Source organism: Rana temporaria, chromosome 7, assembly GCF_905171775.1.
Source record: "Rana temporaria chromosome 7, aRanTem1.1, whole genome shotgun sequence".
NCBI classification, from domain to species: domain Eukaryota; kingdom Metazoa; phylum Chordata; class Amphibia; order Anura; family Ranidae; genus Rana; species Rana temporaria.
Window position 1 is genome coordinate 8,413,791 of NC_053495.1, and position 22,582 is coordinate 8,436,372.

At 47.5% G+C, this 22,582-nt stretch overlaps 1 protein-coding gene across 1 annotated transcript in view; it reads right to left on the reverse strand.

The window, feature by feature from the left end:
* Positions 1-22,582, reverse strand: part of SH3BP1 (SH3 domain binding protein 1) — a 67,083-nt gene that overhangs the window by 43,301 nt on the left and 1,200 nt on the right. Inside the window, exons 2-5 of the mRNA XM_040358834.1 lie at positions 11,599-11,838; positions 5,058-5,100; positions 3,452-3,556; positions 3,280-3,356 (exon numbers count right to left, since the gene is read on the reverse strand). Coding sequence (XP_040214768.1) covers positions 3,280-3,356; positions 3,452-3,556; positions 5,058-5,100; positions 11,599-11,660 — 287 coding nt within the window. The 5' untranslated portion in view covers positions 11,661-11,838. The remainder of the gene's footprint in view (positions 1-3,279; positions 3,357-3,451; positions 3,557-5,057; positions 5,101-11,598; positions 11,839-22,582) is intronic.

Sequence of the window (22,582 nt, forward strand, 5' to 3'; positions counted from 1 at the left end):
TAATGTAGTCAGTAAATTTTTGGGAAATCCTCCAGACCTTTCCAGCAATGGCCAAGCTTGAGGCAGGACCAAAAGATCTGTAGCAGCGTCCTCGGCACCTCTAGCAGCAATCCGTAACATTCAGGAAAAATTTATGAAGGCGAGAAGGAGGTATGATACCTCAGAGTCAAAATTCTGAAATGACTGTCGTTTCCTGGACTCTCGTACAGATCGAGGACTTCAAAGCAAACCCAATGATGTTACTCCGTTGGTCCGCTGTAAGTGTCCTCTCAATGTCTAGTTCCCATTTTTCGAGGAAGGTCAATTGATAGTTGTCGTGGATGTTACCAACAGGGAATACATTGTCGAGAGTGCATGAGGTAACACTCCTGCATCAGTGCAATATAGTCAGCGGCGAAAGTCATGTAAAGGTGGGAGAGAGTCCAAAAAATGATGTAACTGTAAGGCCCTCTAAAAGTCCAATGGAAAGGGCCTTTTCAGATTTTTTCAGGTCCTGCAGAGTAGGCCAGGAGCCAACCGCCAGAAAATAAGAGGCCTGATAACGTCCAGAGTTGATTACGAGTACGAAACGCCCCATCCCGAAGACCTGGGGAAAAACGTAGGTTGCCCAAAATGGGGAAAAGCAGAGAAGCAGTGGGAGATAATGTGGTTGTTACTAAGAGCAAGGCCCTCCAAAAGTACAAATGGAAAAGACCTTCAGAGTTTGTCAGGTCCCACAGAGTAGGCCAGGAGCCCACCACCAGAAAATAAGAGGCCTGATAACATCCAGAGTTGATTAGAGTGCCAAACGCCCCATCCCGAAGACCTGGGGAAAAACGTGGATTGCCCAAATGGGTAAAAGCGGAGAAGCAGTGGCAAATAATGTGGTTGTGAGGAAGAGCAAGGCCCTCCAAAAGTCCAAATGGAAAAGGCCTTTAGAGTTTGTCAGGTCCCGCAGAGTAGGCCAGGAGCCAGCCGCCAGAAAATAAGAGGCCTGATAACATCCAGAGTTGATTAGAGTGCGAAACGCCCCATCCCGAAGACCTGGGGAAAAACGTGGGTTGCTCAAAATGCCTAAAAGCGGGGAAGCAGTGGGAGAGGTTGTGATGAAGAGCAAGGCCCTCCAAAAGTCCAAATGGAAAAGTCATCAGAGTTTGTCGGGTCCCGCAAAGTAGGCCAGGAGCCCGCATCCAGAAAGTAAGAGGCCTGATAACGTCCAGAGTTGATTAGAGTGCGAAACGCCCCATCCCGAAGACCTGGGGGGAAAAACCTGGGTAGCTCAAATTGGGTAAAAGCAGAGAAGCAGTTGGAGATAATGTGGTTGTGATGAAGAGCAAGGCCCTCCAAAAGTACAATTGGAAAAGACCTTCAGAGTTTGTCAGGTCCTGCAGAGTAGGCCAGGAGCCAGCCGCCAGAAAATAAGAGGCCTAAAAACATCCAGAGTTGACTAGAGTGCAAAATGCCCCATCCCGAAGACCTGGGGAAAAACGTAGGTTGCCCAAATGGGTAAAAGCGGAGAGGCAGTGGCAAATAATGTGGTTGTGATGAAGAGCAAGGCCCTCCAAAAGTCCAAATGGAAAAGGCCTTCAGAGTTTGTCAGGTCCTGCAGAGTAGGCTAGGAGCCAACCACCCAAGAATAAGAGGCCTGATAACGTCCAGAGTTGACTAGAGTGCGAAACGCCCCATCCCGAAGACCTGGGGTAAAACGTAGGTTGCCCAAAACGGATGAAAGCGGAGAAGCAGTGGGAGATAATGTGGTTGTGTAGAAGAGCAAGGCCCTCCAAAAGTCCAAATGGAAAAGGCCTTCAGAGTTTGTCAGGTCCTGCAGAGTAGGCCAGTAGCCCACCGCCATAAAATAAGAGACCTGATAACCTCTGGAGTTGATCAGAGTGCGAAACGCCCCATCCCGAAGACCTGGGGAAAAGGTGGATTGCCCAAAAACGGGTAAAAGCAGAGAAGCAGTGGGAGATTATGAGGCTGTGACGAAGAGCAAGGCCCTCCAAAAGTCCAAATGGAAAAGGCCTTCAGAGTTTGTCAGGTCCTGCAGAGTAGGCTAGGAGCCAACCACCCAAGAATAAGAGGCCTGATAACGTCCAGAGTTGACTAGAGTGCAAAACGCCCCATCCCGAAGACCTGGGGAAAAACGTGGATTGCTGAAAATGCCTAAAAGCGGGGAAGCAGTGGGAGAGGTTGTGATGAAGAGCAAGGCCCTTGAAAAGTCCAAATGGAAAAGGCCTTTAGAGTTTGTCGGGTCCCGCAAAGTAGGCCAGGAGCCCGCCACCAGAAAGTAAGAGGCCTGATAACGTCCAGAGTTGATTAGAGTGCCAAACGCCCCATCCCGAAGACCTGGGGAAAAACTTGGGTTGCTGAAAATGCCTAAAAGCGGGGAAGCAGTGGGAGAGGTTGTAATGAAGAGCAAGGCCCTCCAAAAGTCCAAATGGAAAAGGCCTTCAGAGTTTGTCAGGTCCCGCAAAGTAGGCCAGGAGCCCGCCACCAGAAAGTAAGAGGCCTGATAACGTCCAGAGTTGATTAGAGTGCGAAACGCCCCATCCCGAAGACCTGGGGGGAAAAACCTGGGTTGCTCAAAATGGGTAAAAGCAGAGAAGCATTTGTTGATAATGTGGTTGTTACTAAGAGCAAGGCCCTCCAAAAGTCCAAATGGAAAGGGCCTTCAGAGTTTGTCGGGTCCCACAGAGTAGGACAGGAGCCCGCCGCCAGAAAATAAGAGGCCTGATAACATCCAGAGTTGACTAGAGTGCAAAACGCCCGATCCCGAAGACCTGGGGAAAAACTTGGATTGCCCAAGTGGGTAAAAACGGAGAAGCAGTGGCAAATAATGTGGTTGTGAGGAAGAGCAAGGCCCTCCAAAAGTCCAAATGGAAAAGACCTTCAGAGTTTGTCAGGTCCTGCAGAGTAGGCCAGGAGCCAACCACCCAAGAATAAGAGGCCTGATAACGTCCAGCGTTGACATAGAGTGCGAAACGCCCCATCCCGAAGACCTGGGAAAAAACCTGGGTTGCCCAAAACGGGTGAAAGCGGAGAAGCAGTGGCAAATAATGTGGTTGTCGCTAAGAGTGAGGAGCATTAAAGGGTGCATTTTGAGAGAAGGGGGCAAGTCGCCGTAACACCACGGCACTCTGCGTAGTGGTACCGAGCTTTGGCCCTGTTCTCGTTGGGGCGAAAGCTTAATGTCTGCATGACGGCACCAATCGATGAGTCTAACCACATTAAAGTTTCACTTTAAAGAACCCTATGGCATATAGATAGTCATTACAATCACCCAACCCTGACCCAACTCACCGGAGACTGGACTCGCTCTCCATATCCTTCAAACAATCTGCCATGGCCATAGAGAGCGACATCAAGGCAAGTTTCCTCTGTAAAGATAAATCATCATCATCATCATCATCATCATCATCCTTGTGTTCCCTTCATCTGTTCAAAAAAGAACGACGTTGTCACCAAAACTCACCAGTCTCTTCTCCATGTCGGAGCTGAGTGGACCCTGCATGCAGCTCGCCAGTCGCTTCCCTACAAGATGAGCCGCTCTCTTCACCACCTCCACCTGCTGGTCTGCCTGAGAGGAAGAAGAGAAATACAAAGGATCAACTTCACCCGAAACCGGCATTCAGTCCAGCGCAAATCCCGCCGCTATGCTCAAATAGCTGTACTGACCATGGGCTAGATTAAGAGAGGAGATACGCCGTCGTATCTCTGAGTCCGGCCGGTCGTGTCATTGCGCCTGATTCATAGAATCAGTTACGCATAGATATCCCCAAGATACGACCGGCGTAAGTGTTTTACGCCGTCGTATCTTAGGCTGCATATTTACGCTGGCCGCTAGGTGGCGCTTGCAGGTAGGGTCAGGTAGGTAGGTCAGTGTATGTATGTCAGGTAGGTCAGTGTATGTATGTCAGGTAGGTAGTTCAGTGTGTGTATATTAGGTAGGGTCAGGTAGGTAGTTCAGGTATGTATGTATGTATGTCAGGTAGGTCAGTGTATGTATGTCAGGTAGGTAGGTCAGTGTATGTATGTCAGGTAGATAGTTCAGTATATGTATGTCAGGTAGGTTAGTGCATGTATGTCAGGTAGGTCAGTGTATGTATGTCAGGTAGGTAGGTTAGTGCATGTATGTCAGGTAGGTCAGTGTATGTATGTCAGGTAGGTAGTTCAGTATATGTATGTCAGGTAGGGTCAGGTAGGTAGGTCAGTGTATGTATGTCAGGTAGGTAGTTCAGTGTATGTATGTCAGGTAGGTAAGTTAGTGTATGTATGTCAGGTAGGTAGGTCAGTGTGTGTATGTCAGGTAGGTAGGTCAGTGTATGTATGTCAGGTAGGGTCAGGTAGGTAGGTCAGTGTATGTACATCAGGTAGGTAGGTCAGTGTATGTATGTCAGGTAGGTAGGTCAGTGTATGTATGTCAGGTAGGTAGGTCAGTGTATGTATGTCAGGTAGGGTCAGGTAGGTAGGTTACTGTATGTATGTCAGGTAGGGTCAGGTAGGTAGGTCAGTGTATGTACATCAGGTAGGTAGGTCACTGTATGTACATCAGGTAGGTAGGTCAGTGTATGTATGTCAGGTAGGGTCAGGTAGGTAGGTTAGTGTATGTATGTCAGGTAGGTAGGTCAGTGTATGTACATCAGGTAGGTAGGTCAGTGTATGTATGTCAGGTAGGTAGGTCAGTGTATGTATGTCAGGTAGGTAGGTCAGTGTATGTATATCTGGTAGGGTCAGGTAGGTAGGTCAGTGTATGTATGTCAGGTAGGGTCAGGTAGGTAGGTCAGTGTATGTAGGTCAGGTAGGTCAGTGTAATGGTCAGTGTGTCAGGCAGGTAAGTTTACTGGTCAGCATTGATGGGCACTGGTAAGCCACCCCCTCCCCCCCGCCAGCCTTGGACTTCGGTCTGAAGCCCCTGGTCTTTTTGCCACCTGGCAACGCCCCTGGAACACGGCCTTCCTGCCATATTACCCCCCTATTGTGGTGCTCAGAGATGGGCAGGTACAGCAGGAGGAGCTCCCACCCTCAGCTCCAGGTTAATTATAAGACAATCATCATTTACATGTCCAATGATCTCTTACCAGAAGTAGCTCTTCGGGGAGAAGGTCGGTGACGTCATTGGACCTGGAAGGAGAAGGACAATTATCAGGGTGCGGCACTCACTGGCCACGCACTTCTTTATCTGTAATAAACCGATGAGCCGACACAACGTCTCCTAATGGCTAGGAGTGGAGACAATCTACAGATATATGAGACAATCTACAGATATATGAGACAATCTACAGATAGCAGAACGAAGAGCAACGCGGTTAATGGTCGACTGAGTTTGCGAGTGTTTGTCTCGCAACAGCAGCAAGATTCAAGCCACAGCGGTGTGCAGTACCGCATTTGGCCAGAAGTGCGGGGGCGCCGTAGCCGAGCCGAGCTGTTCGGAGATAATAAAAAAAATGAAAATACTCCGTTCCCGAGCCTTAATGAGGGTTTCTGAGTTCAGCCGAGCTGTCCAGAGCATTTCCAAAGGCTCTCTGGTGCCCCCCCCCCACCTCTGGCCACATGCGGTATTGCATACCATAGAAGCCAATGCAGAGCAAATAATTTTGGTTTCCATTGACTCCTATGGGGAAACTCGCTTTGATATGCGAGTGCTTTGGATTACGAGCGTTCTCCTGGAACGGATTATTCCCGTAATCCGAGGCTCCACAGGAATGTTCCTCAACGAAAAAATTAAAAAGACTTTGAATGCATCATCATCTATCTACAGTACATAATATGATTCAAAAGATTCAGAGAATCTGGAGAAATTTGAGTGTGAGGGGGGCAAGGCCAAAACCCGATATTGGATGGCGATGATCTTCGGGGTCCTCAAACGGCTCTGCATTATAACCAGGCATGATTGTCGGATGGGCATCACCGCATGGGCTCAGGAATACTTCCAAAACCCCTGCCTGTGAACACAGCTAGCTGCGCCATCCAACAATACAAGATAAAGCCCCATCATGGAAAGAAGAAGCCATATCTGAACATGATCCAGAAACGCCACCGCCTTCTCTGGGCCAATGCTCATTTAAAATGATCTGTTGCAAAGTGGAAAACTGTTCCCTGGGCAAAAAAACTCACTTAAAATGGTCTGTTGCAAAGTGGAAACTGTTCCCTGGGCAAAAGCTCAATTAAAATGGTCTGTTGCAAAGTGGAAAACTGTTCCCTGGGCAAAAAGCTCACTTAAAATGGTCTGTTGAAAAGTGGAACACTGTTCCCTGGGCAAAAAGCTCACTTAAAATGGTCTGTTGCAAAGTGGAAAACTGTTCCCTGGACAAAAAGCTCAATTAAAATGGTCTGTTGCAAAGTGGAAAACTGTTCCCTGGGCAAAAAGCTCACTTAAAATGGTCTGTTGCAAAGTGGAAAACTGTTCCCAGGGCAAAATCTCACTTAAAATGATCTGTTGCAAAGTGGAAAACTGTTCCCTGGGAAAAAGCTCACTTAAAATGGTGTGTTGCAAAGTTGAAAACTGTTCCCTGGGCAAAAAGCTCACTTAAAATGGTCTGTTGAAAAGTGGAACACTGTTCCCTGGGCAAAAAGCTCACTTAAAACGGTCTGTTGAAAAGTGGAACACTGTTCCCTGGGCAAAAAGCTCACTTAAAATGGTCTGTTGCAAAGTGGAAAACTGTTCCCTGGACAAAAAGCTCACTTAAAATGGTCTGTTGCAAAGTGGAAAACTGTTCCCAGGGCAAAATCTCACTTAGGGCTCTTTCACACGGAGCGGACCGTTTCTGGGTCCGCTCCGTGTGTCCGCCGAAGCTCAGCGGGCATCCCCGCTGAGCTGTCGGCGGATAGGGTGATCCCCGCACACAGTGCAGGGACCGCCCTGTCTCTGCTCCGCTCTCCCCTATGGGGGATCGGGTGCAGACGGACCGTCTGTCCGTCTGCATCCGATCCGTTCCGCCGAACGGAAGAAAAATAGGGTTTCTTCCGTTCGGAAAAGCGGATCCCGGCGGACGCTAGCGGATGCTCCATCCGCTAACGGATGCAATCCCATAGGGATTCATTACAAGTCCGTTAACGGACTTGTAATGAGCGGACGAACGGTCCGCTAGTGTGAAAGAGCCCTTAAAATGATCTGTTGCAAAGTGGAAAACTGTTCCCTGGGAAAAAGCTCACTTAAAATGGTCTGTTGCAAAGTTGAAAACTGTTCCCTGGGCAAAAGCTCAATTAAAATTATCTGTTGCAAAGTGGAAAACTGTTCCCTGGGCAAAAGCTCACTTAAAATAGTCTGTTGCAAAGTGGAAAACTGTTCCCTGAGCAAAAGCTCACTTAAAGCGGGGGTTCACCCATAGCGAACACTTTTTCCCCTTAGATTCCTGCTCGTTTTCTCTAGGGGAATCGGCTATTTATTTTAAAATATGTGCAGTACTTACCCGTTTACGAGATGCATCCTCTCCGTCGCTTCCGGGTATGGGCTGCGGGAATGGGCGTTCCTTCTTGATTGACAGTCTTCCGACAGACTTCCGACGGTTGCATCCATCGCGTCACGATTTTCCGAAAGAAGCCGAACGTCGGTGCGCAGGCGCAGTATAGAGCCGCACCGACGTTCGGCTTCTTTCGGCTACGAGTGACGCGATGGATGCGACCGTCGGAAGCCTCTCGGAAGACTGTCAATCAATAAGGAACGCCCGCTCCCGAAGACCCATACCCGGAAGCGACGGAGAAGATCGCTCTCGAAAACGGGTAAGTACGGATCATATTTTAAAACAAATAGCCGATTCCCCTAGACACAACGAGCAGGAAGCTAGGGGGAAAATAGAAAAAAAAACGAATTGGGTGAACTCCCGCTTTAAAATGATCTGTTGCAAAGTGGAAAACTGTTCCCTGGGCAAAAAGCTCACTTAAAATGGTCTGTTGCAAAGTGGAACACTGTTCCCTGGGCAAAAGCTCACTTAAAATGGTCTGTTGCAAAGTGGAAAACTGTTCTGTCGCCAGACTAAAGAGGAGAGGGGCCGGTATATTATCAGCACTCAGTTCAAAAGCCTCCATCTCTGATGCTATGGAGAGGGGGGGGGCATTAGTGTGTATGGAATGGGCAGCTTGCTCAAACGGAAGGTGGAGGAGCGCAAGGTCTCTAACATCCACCAGATCCGTGATGTCATCATGGGGGAGGGGAAGAGGACTCCAGTGGTTACCTGTGAAGCTCTGGTGACCTCCATGCCCAGGAGGGTGAAGGCAGTGCAAGAAAATAATGGCGGCCACACAAAATATTGACACTTTGGGCCCAAGTTGGACATTTTCCCTTAGGGGTGTCCTCACTTTTGTTGGCAGCGGTTCAGACATCAATGGCTGTGTGTTGAGTTGTTTTGAGGGGACGGCAGATTTACAAGCTGTACACTCACTACACAACATTGTTATACAGGATGTTCTACCAATATAAGAGTTCCCTTCCCAGGAACTAGGGGGCCAACCCCACACCCTAATCACCCCCACTTTTCCTAATACTGATATAATGTCTCTGGAAGTGACAAGTTACTGATAAATTGTATCAGATAAGAGGGAGAGAAGGGCGTGTTCCCGGGATCAGGCTCCGCCCCCCTCGCTCATTACACATTAATGGGATACAGAAGCGCAATAAAAGTTCCTCGGGGTGTGGATCCGATTTCTGCCGCCGACGTCAGAAAGGAAGGAAGCCGGCTGGTCAAGGTACACGTGTGATAGAGTGAGGGAGAGTACATACCGTACCCAGCACAGTGTACAGCACATACCATACTCAGCACAGTGTACAGCACATAACACCCAGCACAGTGTACAGCACATACCATACCCAGCACAGTGTACACAACACATACCATACCCAGCACAGTGTACAGCACATACCATACCCAGCACAGTGTACACAACACATACCATACCCAGCACAGTGTACAGCACATAACACCCAGCACAGTGTACAGCACATACTATACCCAGCACAGTGTACAGCACATATCATACCCAGCACAGTGTACAGCACATACCACACCCAGCACAGTGTACACAGCACATACCATACCCAGCACAGTGTACAGCACATACCATACCCAGCACAGTGTACAGCACATACTATACCCAGCACAGTGTACAGCACATATCATACCCAGCACAGTGTACAGCACATACCATACCCAGCACAGTGTACAGCACATACCATACCCAGCACAGTGTACAGCACATACCATACCCAGCACAGTGTACAGCACATACTATACCCAGCACAGTGTACAGCACATACCATACCCAGTACAGTGTACAGCACATACCATACCCAGCACAGTGTACAGCACATATCATACCCAGCACAGTGTACAGCACATACCATACCCAGCACAGTGTACAGCACATACCATACCCAGCACAGTGTACAGCACACATACCATACCCAGCACAGTGTACAGCACATACTATACCCAGCACAGTGTACAGCACACACTATACCCAGCACAGTGTACACAGCACATAACCCCCAGCACAGTGTACAGCACATACCATACTCAGCACAGTGTACAGCACATAACACCCAGCACAGTGTACACAGAACATATCATACCCAGCACAGTGTACAGCACATACCATACCCAGCACAGTGTACAGCACACACTATACCCAGAACAGTGTACAGCACATAACACCCAGCACAGTGTACAGCACATACCATACACAGCACAGTGTACAGCACATACCATACACAGCACAGTGTACAGCACATACTATACCCAGCACAGTGTACAGCACATAACCCCCAGCACAGTGTACAGCACATACCATACCCAGCACAGTGTACACAGCACATACCATACACAGCACAGTGTACAGCACATACTATACCCAGCACAGTGTACAGCACATACCATACCCAGCACAGTGTACAGCACATACCATACACAGCACAGTGTACACAGCACATACCATACACAGCACAGTGTACAGCACATACTATACCCAGCACAGTGTACAGCACATACCATACCCAGCACAGTGTACAGCACATATCATACCCAGCACAGTGTACAGCACATACCATACCCAGCACAGTGTACACAGCACATAACCCCCAGCACAGTTTACAGCACATACCATACCCAGCACAGTGTACAGCACATACCATACCCAGCACAGTGTACAGCACATACCATACCCAGCACAGTGTACACAGCACACATCATACCCAGCACAGTGTACACAGCACATACCATACCCAGCACAGTGTACAGCACATATCATACCCAGCACAGTGTACACAGCACATACTATACCCAGCACAGTGTACAGCACATACCATACCCAGCACAGTGTACACAGCACATACCATATCCAGCACAGTGTACAGCACATATCATACCCAGCACAGTGTACAGCACATACCATACCCAGCACACTGTACACAACACATATCATACCCAGCACAGTGTACAGCACATATCATACCCAGCACAGTGTACAGCACATACCATACCCAGCACAGTGTACACAGCACATACCATACCCAGCACAGTGTACACAGCACATACCATACCCAGCACAGTGTACACAGCACACATCATACCCAGCACAGTGTACACAGCACATACCATACCCAGCACAGTGTACAGCACATATCATACCCAGCACAGTGTACACAGCACATACCATACCCAGCACAGTGTACAGCACATACCATACCCAGCACAGTGTACACAACACATATCATACCCAGCACAGTGTACAGCACATATCATACCCAGCACAGTGTACAGCACATACCATACCCAGCACAGTGTACACAGCACATACCATACCCAGCACAGTGTACACAGCACATACCATACCCAGCACAGTGTACACAGCACATACCATACCCAGCACAGTGTACACAGCACATATATTACCCAGCACAGTGTACACAGCACATACTATACCCAGCACAGTGTACACACCACATATCACACCCAGCACAGTGTATACACCATACCCAGCACAGTGTACACAACACATACCATACCCGGCACAGTGTACACAGCACATACCATACCCAGCACAGTGTACACAGAATAAACCATACCCAGCACAGTGTACACAACACATATCATACCCAGCACAGTGTACAGCACATACCATACCCAGCACAGTGTACAGCACATACCATACCCAGCACAGTGTACAGCACATACCATACCCAGCACAGTGTACAGCACATACCATACCCAGCACAGTGTACAGCACATACCATACCCAGCACAGTGTACACAGCACATACCATACCCAGCACAGTGTACACAGCACACATCATACCCAGCACAGTATACACATATCACAGACACACATCTCAGGGTTTGCAGATGTGGACAGAGAAGGAAGTAGAAGTTTGTACTTTGCCCCGCGTAGTTCTGATCAGACGGGTGAGAGGGGGGGGGGGGCGCCCTGTAATGGGGTCACTGTATACAGAGAAGTGACAGTTATACGGAGAGATTGGGTGCCCCTCCCCCCACACAGAGTGACCAGAATATCCTATACACAGGACAGTCACAGGGGCGTCCCGGGGACAGAACAGTCCTGATAACTGCCATTGTGCAGCACTTGGCAAACACAGAGAAAAGTTCTGTGCGGAACGGCTCCGGTACCCACCTGCCAGGGCCAGGCCCGTGATTGGCCAGCTGTCTCATTCTGTTGATCTGTCTCTGTAACATGGTGCAGGTGTCTCTGACCTTGCCGTCTGATTTCCTCTGCGCTCTCTCTCTCTGTGTGCTTCTGGGTGAGGCCGTCCCCTCCTCCTCCTCCTTCTATTATATACAGTATATATCAGGCTCTTCTTCCTCCTCCGACACCAACGCCGAGCTTCATACCTTCCCAGTCCTTATACGGGACCTGCAACGTTATATCACGTCCCGGGTTATTATATCATGTCCTACAGCATTATATACAGTCCCCGGGTGATTATATCATGTCCTACAGCATTATATACAGTCCCTAGATCAATATATACAGTCCCCGGATTATTATATTATGTCCTACAGCATTATATAATGTCCCTGGATCAATATATACAGTCCCCGGGTTATTATATCATGTCCTACAGCATTATATACAGTCCCTGAATTATTATATCATGTCCTACAGCATTATATCACGTCCCGGGTTATTATATCATGTCCTACAGCATTATATACAGTCCCTGATTCCATATATACAGTCCCCGGATTATTATATTATGTCCTACAGCATTATATACAGTCCCTGGAACAATATATACAGTCCCCGGGTTATTATATCATGTCCTACAGCATTATATACAGTCCCTAGATCAATATATACAGTCCCCGGGTTATTATATCATGTCCTACAGCATTATATACAGTCCCTGGATCAATATATAATGTCCCCGCATTATTATATTATGTCCTATAACATTATATACAGTCCCTAAATCAATATATAATGTCCCGCATTATTATATTATGTCCTATAACATTATATACAGTCCCTGAATCATTATATACAGTCCCCGGATTATTATATCATGTCCTACAGCATTATATACAGTCCCTAGATCAATATATACAGTCCCCGGATTATTATATTATGTCCTACAGCATTATATACAGTCCCTGATTCCATATATCACGTCCCCGGGTTATTATATTATGTCCAACAGCATTATATAATGTCCCTGGATCAATATATACAGTCCCCGGGTTATTATATCATGTCCTACAGCATTATATACAGTCCCCAAATCAATATTTACAGTCCCCGCATTATTATATTATGTCCTACAACATTATATACAGTCCCCGGGTTATTATATTATGTCCTACAACATTATATACAGTCCCTGGATTATTATATGATGTCCTACAGCATTATATACAGTCCCCGGATTATTATGTCCTACAACATTATATACAGTCCCCACATTATTATATTATGTCCTACAGCATTATATACAGTCCCCGAATCAATATATACAGTCCCCGAATTATTATATTATGTCCTACAACATTATATACAGTCCCCAGATTATTATATTATGTCCTACAACATTATATACAGTCCCCAAATCAATATATTATGTCCCTGGATTATTATATTATGTCCTACAGCATTATATACAGTCCCTGAATCAATATATAATGTCCCAGAATTATTATATTATGTCCTACAACAATATATACAGTCCCTGAATCAATATATACAGTCCCCGGATTATTATATTATGTCCTATAACATTATACACAGTCCCCAAATCAATATATAATGTCCCTGCATTATTATATTATGTCCTGCAGCATTATATACAGTCCCTAAATCAATATATACAGTCCCTGGATTATTATATTGTGTCCTACAGCATTATATACAGTCCCCGAATCAATATATAATGTCCGGCATTATTATATTATGTCCTACTGCAATATATAATGTCCCCCAAATCAATATTTACAGTCCCTGAATTAATATATAATGTCCCCGGATTATTATATTATGTCCTACAACATTATATACAGTCCCCAGAATCATATAAACTGCCCCAGGAAAAAGTTATAACATATAATATAATGAAGCATAAGAAAATGGTTATCAGGGTGAGAGATCTAAACATGAAGGGGGGGGGAGGGGACAATAAAAAGTGTCTCAGACAAACTTTGATCCAACCGCAGTGCAGCCAATCAGCTTTCATTTCTCATTTTCTAAGCTCTGTAGGCAGAACTGAAAGACAGAAGCCGATTGGAGAGACTGAGCTTCGGTTTTCTATGTCCCGAGTCCATACAGTCCGAGGATCAATATATCATGTCCATGGGATAAAATACATGTGATCGATGTATAATTTAATCAAACCGATTGAATCGGAGAAAAAAATGCGCCAGCCGGACGTATGTTTGTGGATCGCCGTATCAAGCTAATTTGCATACTCGACGCGGAATTCGACAGAAGCGCCACCTAGCGGCCGGCGGAAAAATGCACCTAAGATCCAACGGCGTACTAAGACGTACGCCTGTCGGATGGATCCCTCATTCCGTCGTATCTTGTTTTGTAGATACAAAACAAAGACACGACGCGGGAACTTTGAAATTACGCGGCGTATCAATAAGCTCTGATAGGCTTTCCGAGTACAGCCCTCGTCTCCCAGATGTCTTATCCTCAGGACGTACGGGGGGTGCGTTCCTTGGATAAGACTGACGGCCGTCTCAGCCAATCAGGTTCACCGATTCTGGTTATCGGTAACCTGATTGGCTGAAGCGTCATTGAGGGCGGGAGAAGACATTGAGGGAAGTGGAAGCAGAAAGGCAAGTGCATTTTACAGGGCACAGAGGCGACAAAGAGCACAGTGGCAGGGCATCAATGGGTACAGTGGTGACAAAGGGCACAGTGGCATCAATTAAAGGGCACAGTGGCGACAATTAAAGGGCACAGTGGTGACAATTGGCACAGTGACTGCGTTTGATGGCACAGTGACTGCGTTTGATGGCATGGCACAGTGGTGACAATTGATGGCACAGTGACTGCATTTGATGGCATGGCACAGTGGTGACAATTGATGGCACAGTGGCTGCGTTTGATGGCATGGCACAGTGGTGCGAATTGATGGAATAGTGACTGCATTTGATGGCATGGCACAGTGGTGACAATTGATGGCACAGTGGCTGCAAATTGATTTAAACTGATTACAATAAACGTACAGAAAATAACCGCGTGTGTCGGGACACACCCTCATTAATAGGACACACCCTCATTAATAGGACACACCCTCATAGGACAGACATTCATCATCACTGACACCCAATACTTTCCAAAGTTACATAATACAGAAACGGAGCTCATCTGTGTAGTCAGGGCTATCCTAGCAATTGTACCAAATTGCTAAATCTGCCGGCGTAAGCCCGCGTAATTCAAAGCAGGCTTGGAGTGGGCGCGTTGGCAATCTGGTATGACCCCACGTAATTGACGCTTTTTGGACGTATCCCAGTGCGCAATGCGCGAAATCACGTCGCAAATAGTCAATGCTTTCGACGTGAACGTAACTTACGCAAAGCCCTATTCGCGAACGATTTACGCAAACGACGGAAAATTTGACGCTGTCCCGACGTCCATACTTAACGTTGGCTACGCCTCATAGAGGCAGGGGTAACGTTACGCCAAAAAAAGCCTTAGGTAAACGACGTAAAAAAATGCGCCGGGCGGACGTAGGTTTGAGAATCGGCGTATCCAGCTAATTTGCATATTCTACGCGGAAATCAATGGAAGCGCCACCTAGCGGCCAGCGTAAATATGCACCTAAGATCCGACAGTGTACTAAGACGTATGTCAGTCGGATCGAGCCCACATTCAGTCGTATCTTTGTTTTGTGGATACAAATTGCCATGGGTGGGGGGGAAGGAACTGAAGTGAAATCTCCGCAACACGACACGAACGTCATGCAATGGAAACTGCAAAAATAACTTGAAATTCGTGGAATAGGGAAGGCAGACCCGGTACTGGGTACTGGCGACGTCAACTATCTCACATGATTTATTTTTTAGCCCAATTCACCGCCGTACCTTACTTACCGTATATCCTCGAGTATAAGCCGAGTTTCTCAGCACATCTTTTTTGTGCTGAAAATGCCCCCCTCGGCTTATACTCGAGTCACCTTTTTGTGCCCGATCTCCCGGACTTTGGGGACCCGGTACCGGCCGGCCGTAGGTCTCCTGGACCCGACTCTTCCTCTACAAGTGTGCAAAGTTTGTTGTCCGGGGGACCTACGGCTGGGGAGCACCGATTTTTCAAAGCCGGGCATCCCTTCCATAGACTCCCATGTTAAACGGTCATTTCTCCGGTGACTTTGGGGACCCGGTACCGGCCGGTCATAGGTCCCCTGGACCAGGAACTTGGCACACATTAAGCTCCATTTCTCCTCTACACGTGTGCGAAGTTTGTTGTCTGGGGGACCTACGGCCGGGGAGCACCGATTTTTCAAAGCCGGGCACCCCTTCCATAGACTCCTATGTTAAACGGTAATTTCTCCGGTGACTTTGGGGAACCGGTCGTAGGTCTCCTGGACCAGAACCTCGACACACATGTAGCCCCATTTCTCCTCTACAAGTGTGCGAAGTTTGTTGTCTGGGGGACCTACGGCTGGGGAGCACCGATTTTTCAAAGCCGGGTACCCCTTCCATAGACTCCCATGTTAAACGTCAGTCTAGGCATGGACACAGTGAGGCATGGGCACAGTGAGGCATGAACACAGTGAGGCATGGGCACAGTGAGGCATGGGCACAGTGAGGCATGGGCACAGTGAGGCATAGACACAGTGAGGCATGGGCACATCGAGGCATGGGCACATCGAGGCATGGGCACAGTGAGGCATGGGCACATCGAGGCATGGGCACAGTGAGGCATGGACAGTTTGGCGCCATTCCACAAGAATGTGCAATTTTAAGGCGTGGCATGTTAGTTATCTAGTTACTCGGCGTAATGCCATCTTTTAGATTTTACAAAAAAATTGGGTTATACATTGTGCTTTTTTGTGCATTAAAATGCATTAAATGAAAGGCTTCACTTCCTGATTCCCTTACCGAAGATGGCGGCGGCACCCGAGAGACGAGGGAGGGATCGGCTTCGGCTGCCGACACAGCGGGCGCCCTGGACAGGTAAGTGTCCTTATATTAAAAGTCAGCAGCTGCCGTATTTGAAGCTGCTGACTTTTAATGATTTTTTTTTTTTTTTCCGGCGGAACATCCGCTTTATTGTACATTTTTAATTCCTAGTTTCACAAATGAGGAAATAAGGTGAAAAAACAGAGAAGTGGACAAACAACGGCTTTATATTATCTGAGATAGAAGATCTAATCACTTCGTAGAAAACAATCATTGGCCTCATCGCGGTCTAAGGGGACACACGCCCTCGAGACGAGGGGCCACCTTCCTCCGAGCCTCTTCATTCCTGCGAACTTCAGCGACAAAAACATTGCGAGGAATGAAACCCGACTTGTTTTTGGAAAGCAGGAGCCACTTCCTGGGTCAGGGGGTCTCAAAACTTTCTAAAACAAAAGGGCCAACGCACTGTCCTTCAGACTTTAGAGGGACCAGCAGGGTCGATCCGCCCTATAGGCTCACTATGTAAGCCGCTTAGGGCCCCGCAAAGCTGCGGAGGGCCCCCCAAATTACTAGAGGCCTCGCCTGGTGAGAAGTCATTTTCGGGCCCCTAACCCCGCTTCTCAACCTCGCTGGCTGCATGGGAGAAGAGGTAAGAAGTCGGCAACCCCCGCTTCTCGCTTTAACGTAAGATGTCATTTCCCAACTTTAATATGACATGTCACTGTCGGCAGCGCCCCCCCCCCCCCCCTTCTCAAATTTATGTGACATGTCATTTTTTAGGGCCCCAGGGAGGGTCAGGGTCGGCACTGGGGACCAGACTGTGGTCAGTGAGAGTAGAAAATGTTCTCAGGTTTAGTAGTTAGTGGGAGTAAAAAAAAAAAAAAAACATAACTCCTATGATTGATTAGAGGAGCAATAGTGCCCCATTGTTGGTCTCAGTGGGAGGAATAGTACCCTATTGTTAGCGTCAGTGGGAGGAATAGTGCCCGTTTATTGGTGTCAGTGGGAGGAATTATGCCCCATCATTGGCATCGGTGGGAGGAATAGTGCCCCATCATTGGTGTCAGCAGAAGGAATAGTGTCCCATCATTGGTGTCAGCAGAAGGAATAGTGCCCTATCATTGGTATCAGTGGAAGCAATAGTGGTCCATCATTGGTGTCAGTGGGAGGAATAGTGCCCCATCTTCGATGTCAGTGGGAGCAATTGTGCCCCATCGTTGGTATCAGTGGGAGGAATAGTGGCCCATCATTGGTATCAGCGAGAGGAATAGTGCCCCATCATTGGTGTCAATGAGGGGAATAGAGCCCCCATAACTAGCATCAGTAGGAGGATTATGCTCCTCTGTTAGGGAAGGTGGGAGGGAATGGTGCCCCATCATTGGCGTCAGTGGGAGGAATTGTGCACCATCGTTGGCATCAGTGGGAGGAACAGTGCCCCATCATTGGCATCAGTGGGAGGAATAATGGCCAATCATTGGTGTCAGTGAGAGGTATAATGACCTATTGTTGGCATCAGTGGTAGAAATAGTGCCGTATCAGTGGGAGGAATAGTGCCCCATAATTGGTGTCAGTGAGGGGTATAGAGGCGCCCCAACACTAGCATCAGTAGGAGGATTATGCTCCTCTGTTAAGGCATGTGGGAGGGAATGGTGCCCCATCATTGGTGTCAGTGGGAGGAATTGTTCCCCATCGTTGGCATCAGTAGGAGGAACAGTGCCCCATCATTGGCATCAGTGGGAGGAATAATGACCAATTGTTGGCATCAGTGGGAGAAATAGTGCCATATCAGTGGGAGGAATAGTGCCCCATAATTGGTGTCAGTGAGGGGTATAGAGGCGCCCCAACACTAGCATCAGTAGGAGGATTATGCTCCTCTGTTAAGGCAGGTGGGAGGGAATTGTGCCCCATCATTGGTATCAGTGGAAGGAATTGTGCCCCATCATTGGCATCAGTGGGAGGAATAATGACCAATCGTGTGTCAGTGGGAGAAAAAATGACCCATCGTTGGTGTCAGTGGGAGGAATAATGAACCATCGTTGGTGTCAGTGGGAGGAATAATGACCCATTGTTGGCATCAGTGGGAGGAATCGTGCCGTATCAGTGGTGCCAGTGGGAATAGTTCCCCATTGTTGATATCAGTGGGAGTTACAGTTCCCCATCATTGGTGTCAGTGGGAATAGTTCCCCATTGTTGATATCAGCGGGAGGAATAATGCCCCATCATTGGGGTCAGAAGGAGGAATAGTGTCTCATCAATGGCATCAGTAGCTGGGAGAAACAGTGCCCCATTGTTGGTATCGGTGAGAGGACTAGTGTACGGTGTAAAGACTAGGCTGTATTTGGCCCGTGGAGCGCAGTTTGGAGATCACCGCTCTAAGTCATGAGTGCACAAAGAAGGTACACGGATGTATTTGGCATATACTTGGGATTGTCTGTACTGCCTGACTGATCGGCACACCATGCACAGTCGGTGGCTTGTTACTCTGTTAATATAAATGAGACTTTTCAGGCCCTTCAGATAAATGTGGAAGCTGCGAACGAGGATTACGATGTTCTGAATGATAAACAAGGACGAAACATCTGGGCGGATCGTCAGACTCGTTCTGCATTGTGCTGTGTCTTCGTGTTTCGCTCTCGCCTAGGCATGTCCAAATAGGCTGCAGAATGATAAGGTCACACCCTAGCAAGAGGCAGCGAAAGCTCTCTATATACATGACATCAGATTTCATTTACTGTGCAAAGATCAGCAGTGCTGATTGTGCAGAGGAGAAAAGAAACAATAAAATACAGAATTGAGACTAAAGAGACTAACAGAAAATGGGCCAAAGAAAAACTGGAGGGGGGGGATAGCTGATATTGGTGGGAGATGAGCAATGCTGATGCAGGAAGGCGATGGCCAATATTGGTGGGAGATACCCAACGCTGGAGGGGGGAGGGCTGATATTGATGGGAGATGACCGACGCTGGCAAGGAAGGCCGATATTGATGGGAGATGTCCAACGCTGGCAAGGAAGGCCGATATTGGTGGGAGATTTCCGACGCTGGAGGGGGAGGGCTGATATTGATGGGAGATGACCGACGCTGTCAAGGAAGGCCGATATTGGTGGGAGATTTCCGACGCTGGAGGGGGAGGGCTGATATTGATGGGAGATGACCGACGCTGTCAAGGAAGGCCGATATTGGTTGGAGATATCCGATGCTGGAGGGGTAGGGCCGATATTGATGGGAGATATCTGACGCTGGAGGGGTAGGGCCGATATTGATGGGAGATGACCAACGCTGGCAAGGAAGGCCGATATTGGTGGGAGATGTCCGACGCTGGAGGGGGAGGGCTGATATTGATGGGAGATGACCGGAACTGGAGGGAGATGGCCGATGTTGATGGGAGATGACCGACACTCGATGGGGATGGCTGATATTGATGGGAGATGTCCAACGCTGAAGGGGGATGGCTGATATTGGTGGAAGATGGCCAATGCTGGATGGGGATGGCCGATATTGATGGGAGATGACCGACACTGGATGGATGGGGATGGCCGATATTGGTGGGAGATGTCCGATGCTAGAGGGGATGGCTGATATTGGTGGGAGACGTCCGACACTGGAAGGGAATGGCCGATATTGGTGGGAGAAGTCCGACGCTGGAGGGGGATGTCTGATATTGGTGGAAGATGGCCAACGCTGGATGGGGATAGCCGATATTGGTGGAAGATGGCCAACGCTGGATGGGGATAGCCGATATTGGTGGTAGTTGAATGGCTCTGGAAGGGGATGGACAATATCGGTGGGAGATGTCCGAAGCTGGGAGGGGATGGCTGATATTGAAGGGAGATGACCGACACTGGTAAGGGAATGGCCGATATTGGTGGGAGAAGTCCGACGCTGGATGGGAATGGCTGATATTGGTGGAAGATGTCCGACACTGGAGGGGGATGTCTGGTATTGTTGGAAGATGGCCAACGCTGGAAGGGGATGGCTGATATTGGTGGAAGATGGCCAACGCTGGAGGGGGATGTCTGGTATTGTTGGAAGATGGCCAACGCTGGAAGGCGATGGCCGATATTGGTGGTAGATGTCTGACGCTGGAGAGAGATAGTCGATATTAAAGGCTGGCACCGGCAGAAAATCTAGGCAGCCACTCGTAACCCTAACTCTAAGGCCTTCGGCTTAGGTGCTGCTCCGAAAAAGAGAGAAATACTTCAGGGACCCACCTGCTTGGCTTTAGTGACACTTTATTTTATCTGGAGAATAACTCGTCAAGAGTAAAAGGAAAACTTGAAGAGTCATTGAAAAGGATGTATATAAAGAAATGTAAATAAATGAACTGAGCAGCCTGCGGAGCCGTACAGGACGTGTCTCTGATGGACTGCAGAACGTTTGTGAAGGTGGACATCTCAGGGGGGAAGAAAGCCGAGATATGACCTCCGGGAAGATAGGCGAAACACTTTGTGGTAAGTCAGTAAAGAGTAACCAATGGTAAGAAGGTGGAAATGTGCAAATAGGAATCTAAAGCAAGAAAAGAGGAAGGAAAGTTACAGAACAAAAAAACAAAACAAGGAAGTGGTGAGGAGGAAAACCTAATCAGAGCGGGATCGGGGCTTATTGGAAATACAGATCTATATACACCAGTACAGGACACAACGAGTCATAGAGGACTCTGTCCTGTACTATCTGAACCACACTGCTGTATGTAAGACAGGTGTAATGGAACTCCAGTGTGTACCTTCCTGCTCCGCCCCCTGGACCCAGTACCATACTAAATACAGCGCCTTGAAAAAGTATTCATACCCCTTGAAATTTTCCACATTTTGTCATGTTACAACCAAAAAATATATATATTTCATTGGGATTTTATGTGATAGACCAACACAAAGTGGCACATAATTGTGAAGTGGAAGGAAAACGATAAATAGTTTTTTAATGTTTTTTACAAATAAATATGTGTAAAGTGTGGGGGGTACATTTGTATTCAGCCCCCTTTACTCTGAAACCCCCAACTAAAATCTAGTGGAACCAATTGCCACCTGCGAGTAGGACATATTCAGTGAGTGAGAAGAATGTTCCTTACATTGGTGATCAGTGAGAAGAATGTTCCTTACATTGGTGATCAGTGAGTAGAATGTTCCTTACATTGGTGATCAGTGAGAAGAATGTTCCTTACATTGGTGATCAGTGAGAAGAATGCTCCTTACATTGGTGATCAGTGAGAAGAATGTTCCTTACATTGGTGATCAGTGAGAAGAATGTCCCTTACATTGGTGATCAGTGAGAAGAATGTCCCTTACATTGGTGATCAGTGAGAAGAATGTCCCTTACATTGGTGATCAGTGGGAAGAATGTTCCTTACATTGGTGATCAGTGAGAAGAATGTCCCTTACATTGGTGATCAGTGGGAAGAATGTTCTTTACATTGGTGATCAGTGGGAAGAATGTCCCTTACATTGGTGATCAGTGGGAAGAATGTCCCTTACATTGGTGATCAGTGAGAAGAATGTTCCTTACATTGGTGATCAGTGGGAAGAATGTTCCTTACATTGGTGATCAGTGGGAAGAATGTCCCTTACATTGGTGATCAGTGAGAAGAATGTTCCTTACATTGGTGATCAGTGGGAAGAATGTTCCTTACATTGGTGATCAGTGGGAAGAATGTTCCTTACATTGGTGATCAGTGAGAAGAATGTCCCTTACATTGGTGATCAGTGAGAAGAATGTTCCTTACATTGGTGATCAGTGGGAAGAATGTTCCTTACATTGGTGATCAGTGGGAAGAATGTCCCTTACATTGGTGATCAGTGAGAAGAATGTCCCTTACATTGGTGATCAGTGGGAAGAATGTCCCTTACATTGGTGATCAGTGAGAAGAATGTCCCTTACATTGGTGATCAGTGAGAAGAATGTCCCTTACATTGGTGATCAGTGAGAAGAATGTCCCTTACATTGGTGATCAGTGGGAAGAATGTCCCTTACATTGGTGATCAGTGAGAAGAATGTTCCTTACATTGGTGATCAGTGGGAAGAATGTCCCTTACATTGGTG